This window comes from Lampetra fluviatilis, chromosome 25 (genome assembly GCF_964198595.1).
Source record: "Lampetra fluviatilis chromosome 25, kcLamFluv1.1, whole genome shotgun sequence".
Lineage (NCBI taxonomy): Eukaryota > Metazoa > Chordata > Hyperoartia > Petromyzontiformes > Petromyzontidae > Lampetra > Lampetra fluviatilis.
In genome coordinates, this window is record NC_136299.1 from 12,066,649 (window position 1) to 12,073,012 (window position 6,364).

Sequence of the window (6,364 nt, forward strand, 5' to 3'; positions counted from 1 at the left end):
AGATGGTTAAAATTTGTTTACAAAAAATTACAAAAAAACTACGACGTTTCGATCGCAACACAAGCGTTCGTCATCAGGAATTTTCTACGTGGCTTTACCGAAAGACCCAACAATATGAATTCCTGCAGTCACGACAGCTTTAAGTGAAGAGTTACTAAGATGCCTCGCCATGTGTTCTCCTACCCACGTGTCTCTTATTAAGTCTCATTTCAAACACGCGTCTCCATGTTTTGTCTACTTGCTACAAGTCCGAGCAAGGAGGCAGCACTTAGTGATCGGCAGGGTGGAGGGGGTGATAGGGGGCTGATTCAGGCGTCACTCACCGTTGACAACGGGCGTTGTCAACGATGTGTCTCAGCTCGCTGGGTGTATAGTGCAGGGTGGGCCACATGTCCTGTGACCCCAATTTAATAACTTCTAAAACGTAATAATATTTTTGTTAAGCAAAACGGAACTGAAAATGCAAAGGACGACAACAGCAAAATTGGAGGGGTAAATTAATTGGGGGTCACACGACATCTGGAGCATTATTTACAAAGCACTAACCATCATTTCGATTTAAAGCTTTCGTGACTGCAGGGATTCATCTTCTTGGTTTTTTCGGTAAAGTCACGTAGAAGGGAAGTAATAAAATAATAAAAATAAAACATAATAAAATAAAATAACCATCACTGTACAACGCCACCCTCGTTCTGTGCTTAAGCTTCGCTCACTTGTGTTGTTTCACTTCAGTCTCCCTTCCAACATGGACATTGGACTCCCACATCGCCTGGTTTTAGATGAACGTGCTTGTTTTGGTAAAGCAAAGTTGTAGCGTATAGCCAGCGGGCGGCGTCGTGAATGGTATCCGTCTGTCTCTCGCACGCTTCACATTACGGAAAGAAAGAAATCCCTTCACCACCACTCTCGTGAACAAGCTAACCTTGACGGATGTAGTTTTCTTCTTTGCATCTGAACATAATTGCTCTGTACTATGTTGTTGGGGGGGGGGGAGCGCATACTGATGCGTATGGCCCAAATGAAGGTTCTTGTTTGACAGACACGCATTTAACAGCAGGCGCAATGGTTCTGCATTGACGTGTGTGCATTCCAGTTGGCCCTACGGATCAAACACCGTGGGGTCATTTCAGTCAATCAGTTGTGGTTGCGACAATGATTCTGTGTACAGTGAGACATTAAGTGATGTATTACTGTGATTAATTCAGAGCTTTTGAGTTCGTGATTGGGGACGCATTATAATCACATCGTCATCATCAGCAGCCCTGGTTTCTCCACTGCTGGATGAAGACCTCCACAAGTCATCAACCTACCTTGCGATCTTTTGCGAGGCATGCTTCTGCATACGAGATGATTTAATCGCCCGATCATCACGGTGGACAGCCTCTTTTCCTGCTACTCCGTGATCCTGCAAAGGTTGTTTCATGTTTGCGTTCCTATCGTCTCTCAGTATGATCCAAAGTATGCACCTCTCCCTGCCTCTTTGTAGACTTTTCAGATTTTGCTCCATTTTCCTGATCATTGTCTTTCTGGAAGTGCGGGAAATATGTTCAGCAGTGTTGGTGTAATACAAACTCATCATACAAGCAAACTATTCCAGGGTGAGACAATTATGGCAAGGGTAAATGTCGTATGCTCTTTAAGATGGTTACTTATATTCTTCATATATCTTGTTTAAACAAAGCAATGTTTGCATGTTTAAATGAAGCAAAGTCGTCTACGGTTTGCTTGTACTAAACCGATATCCACTCCCAGAAGGTTTGTGTAGCCGATGAAAAGTTAAAACATATTTGTTATGTTTTATATGGAGAGATATAAGTTCGTTGTAATTACTGGCAAAACGTCGTACTCAGATTGTAAATGTTGTGGCTTGGCTCTCTAACACACCGGTGTGCTGTACTAGTAACGAATTGGCACGTTCTGTTTACGTGACAAACCTTGCTAGTTGGCTGTGTCGGGTGGTGGCGGGTTTAATGACACATTTATATATTTACGCGATCTAATAAAAAAAAACCTGTAGTATGGATGCTATTGGTCGCGAAAGGCGCCTCATACGTGTTAAACTGGAGAGATAAGTATGGCAAGGAGCCAATACGTCTGTTTCCTAGATTTGTCTTCACCTTTTTTGTTCCAATTTATTGTTTTTGATATTTCTTCAGAGTAATGACTTAGCCCAGTGCTGCCTTAAGTACTTTATCATGGGTGAGCCATCAGTTCAACATTTGGAGCGGCAGCACAGAACAACTTGCAGATTCTACAAATTCCATAAGTTAAGAGTTGTCATATCTTCAACTCACACGCGAGTTAAGACCAACAACCACGTGTCATGATCTAGACCACGACCACGACCTACCACGTGTCATGATCTAGACCACGACCTACCACGTGTCATGATCTAGACCACGACCACGACCTACCACGTGTCATGATCTAGACCACGACCACGACCTACCACGTGTCATGATCTAGACCACGACCTACCACGTGTCATGATCTAGACCACGACCACGACCTACCACGTGTCATGATCTAGACCACGACCTACCACGTGTCATGATCTAGACCACGACCACGACCTACCACGTGTCATGATCTAGACCACGACCTACCACGTGTCATGATCTAGACCACGACCACGACCTACCACGTGTCATGATCTAGACCACGACCTACCACGTGTGACCAGGTCGCCTATAAAAGACAGCTCAGCTCAGCGGGCTTTACCTTTGCACCTCCTATGGAGTGCCTATAGATGATCTTCTAAAAAAAACTGCTTCATTGCATTTCACCTGCGATTTGGGCTATTCCAAATTTGCAGATAACATTCCACCAATGGCACGAGAGGCTGTAAGGTGACGCGGAAGAGGAAGTGCTATTTTTGTTTGTATGCATTGCTCACAGTTTGTGTAAATGGGCGGAGTGGCATGAGGCGGGCGTGCACTTACTTAAAGATAAGCCACACGCGCTCGCTCTGCTGGACTTTGCTATGAACGCATCTCCGTAGCAGACTCAAAGAGGGCCAGGCAGCCGCGTGTGTGTAACACGCATGCTATCAAGATGAACAATTCAGAGGCGCAGTGGAATTATTTCTTGCCGAACATTTCGTCATCTAGTATTCCCTCGACAAGTAAGACGGAATGCCTAAATCTGACAAACAGCACGCTGCAGTGGCTTCAAGGGGACAGCTCTCAAATAGTGCAGCCGATAATCTACATCGTCGTCATCATCGTCAGCCTGCCGGCCAACGCTGCTGCCCTGTGGTTCCTCGTGAACCCCACGGTGAACGTGAAGCGCACGCCCTCCACCGTGTTCACCAAGAACCTGGCCGCCGTTGACCTCCTCTACCTGCTCTTCCTCCCGCTCGCCATCGCCTACAACTTCAACGGCAACGACTGGCGCTTCGGCACCGTCCTGTGCCACGTCGTGGTGTCGCTCACCTACCTCAACGCGCACTGCTCCATCTTCCTGCTCACCTGCATCAGCGTGGACCGCTACCTCGCCCTGGTGCATCCGGTCAAGTCGCGCCCGTGGAGGACCCCGAGGTACGCGGCCGTGCTCAGCTGCGTCATGTGGGCGCTGATGGTCCTCTCCATCGTGCCGATTAACACCGTGCAGCTGGTGACGTGCGTCAATGGCCCCGGCGCCGGTCTGGACACAGCGGACGTCACCCTCACCACCTGCTTCGACGTGTTCACCAGACGGGGCGGCCAATTCCTGGTCATCTACTCCATGGTCTTCTTCGTCATCGCCTTCCTGGCTCCGTTCGCCACCACGACGTTCTGCTACGTGGCCATCATGCGCTCACTGAGGCGCTCCTCTCGACGAGGGGAACAGATGGACCGGGAGAAGAAGAAGGCCGTGCATCTGTGCGTCACGGTGCTCGGAGCCTTCGTCCTGTGCTTCGTTCCCACGAACGTCACGTTGCTGGTGCACGCACTGCGCATATGGTTGTATCGGGACACGTCCCTCTATGGGGTCTACAAGATCTGCCTGGCGCTGGCGAGTCTTAACACCTGCCTGGACTCTTTCGTTTATTATGCCGTCTCTAAGCCCTTCCGACAGAAGGTCCGCAGCCTTCTCTGCTGCTTCTCAGCTGCGTTTCGGCGCAAGGAGTCCGTGTCATTGTCTCTGTCTCCGTCTGTAAAGTCAAAGAGAGAAGATTCATTACGGCCGTTGTGACATTACAGTGTACATGCTACTGCGTTTCTTTGGGATATTTTCAACCGTGCAACTCCAACCCTTATGACGCTCCTGGAACCTCCATTGTCAGCGGTGGAAACAAATGTGTGTGATCTTATCGGCTGGGTTGGTGGCTTCTGGACGAGACAGTTAAGTTGCGAATCAAGGCGGTGCCTGTAGATAGCTCTGCAGCATCAAGCAGGCGGTGAGCGGTGAGAGTAACTGCTCTGACCATGTGTTTTGGCGTTTGTGAGGTCACACACTCTACCCCAAGTTTCCTTCCACGTGAAATAATAACCAGGAAAAAATAATTCGCCAAACGTACCACGGTATACCCATCCAAACTTACCCAACTAAATCACCAACTGTGTATACCGTAATTCATTAACGGTGCTTACGTTTATACAATTCTAAGCAGAAAAATGTTGGAGTTTGGAAACACAAACTTCCTGTTTTTTTGGCCCAATATTTAAAGACGTTGCCTTCTGCTCCATGTTTTTATTCAACCACAGCATTGCCGACACCAACGAGTGTTGATGCTGTATGTCTGTCAGGTGCCAAAGTTGCAAAGGAATTTTAATATCCATTAAATGTAAACACACGTAAGGCAGTCTCTTAGATAGTTTGCAGAGTTCAAATGTACCTTTCCTGTATTACCAGGGCACTATAATCATAAGAGTATGAAGTTGTCGATACAGAGCCTAATAAAAAACAAACCACAAGCCAAGTACCAAGTGCTCCGAGGCATGTTTTATTCGGCTCTGTGTCTAGTTATATGGTCATGCACATTCAAACAAGCAGAGCGCACCACGGTTTAGTATTGCTCATAGGGGACGTCTCTTAACATCAACTTACAAAATATCACAGATTATTGAACATGAGAGCAGGAACTTTATAAACACCTCGGGATGCTGGTTGTAACGACCAGCGAAACGTCAGACAAAATTGTGAAAAGATTTAGCTTTTCAACATTCCATTTTTTGCTGATCAACCAAAACAAGTGGCTCATTTGCTCACTTGATTTGCTTGTCTTTGTCGGGTGGTGGAGGGTTATGGTTAAAAAAAACACATTGACGATCTACCAAAAAACTAAACTAATTTGTGAGTGCACTTGAAGTATCACGAAGTTTAATCGTGGATTAAGCGGATTGTGGATTAAGCGGTTGCAGAAGAGCATGGCGTCGGCAAAGCAAAATAACAAGAAGCGACCTTTTTTTTCGAATTCGCTAAAAAAAACAACTCAATATTTCAAGATCCGCACAGTGCACGTTGTGAATACGAGACGGTGGTGGGCCATTAATAAACAACTGTCACAAAGCAGCAGCAGCAGCAGTCCTTAAAGAGCTACGCCTCATGCGGCCTCAGAGCCAAAAGTTTGCCGAGCCCGGTAGGAGACCGTTGCCAAAGAATCCCCAAGCCCAAATAGAACTAAATGTGGTGACAGAATTTATAAAAAAAAAATATTTAGCGTCATTTTAAGTTTCATTCATCATTTTCAGACACGTAGTGTTAAAAAAAACAAGAAACCCTAATCCACTCTCAAAACTCCACACACGTGCTTTCGCCACACACACACACATCTGTATGTAGTACGGTACAGTCTAGATATTGTGCAGTCTACTTTTCTGTGTTATACAATTACTTGGCAGCGCTGCTGCGAACACTTTAAGAGTCAGCTGGATTGTGGTGCAGTACGGCTCGAAAAACTGTCTCGACTCGAACGTAAAGGTTAACAAGGGCCTTCTGGTTATTTTGGTTTGTGTCCATGCACACAATGACTGCAGAATGACTGCAGATAGCCCAGCGCATACACGCACAGACATGCTTGGGCACTTCAGATCCGTGCTTGAACATCCCCTATTATCACTCTTCGTTCAGCGGTAGTTTTCAACACTCGATGGCAATGTTTTCTGGTGTCTCTGAGTCTTTGTCTCGTGGGATGTGTACTTTCGTTACGTACTGACATGTTACATGTGCCAGAGTGCATGGGCCAAACACAAGTTGGCACAGTAGGGGCCACAGGTGGTGCATCGGCCAGTCATCTCAGTCGGTCGACCCGTGGCACCTGCTGAGTCTGCCCCGTGACCTCCTGCCAGCGGGCGTTCGAAACTTCACGTGGCCTCAACGTGCACATAGCCTGGCACAAGCGCCGTGGTGCCGTCACCGCTACTTAGTGGCGAATGGCGGT

At 47.0% G+C, this 6,364-nt stretch overlaps 1 protein-coding gene across 1 annotated transcript; it reads left to right on the forward strand.

Moving 5' to 3' along the window:
- Nucleotides 1–3,054: 3,054 nt before the first annotated feature.
- On the forward strand, nt 3,055–4,176 carry LOC144941916 (P2Y purinoceptor 8-like). Its single transcript, XM_078868417.1, has one exon. It carries the CDS (start codon nt 3,055–3,057, stop codon nt 4,174–4,176), a length of 1,122 nt encoding a protein of 373 aa, XP_078724543.1.
- The last annotated feature ends 2,188 nt before the right edge of the window (nt 4,177–6,364 follow it).

Excerpts from the sequence above, each read along its gene's own strand:
- LOC144941916 (XM_078868417.1), top strand. The coding sequence starts at position 3,055 with ATGAACAATTCAGAGGCGCAGTGGAATTATTTCTTGCCGAACATTTCG.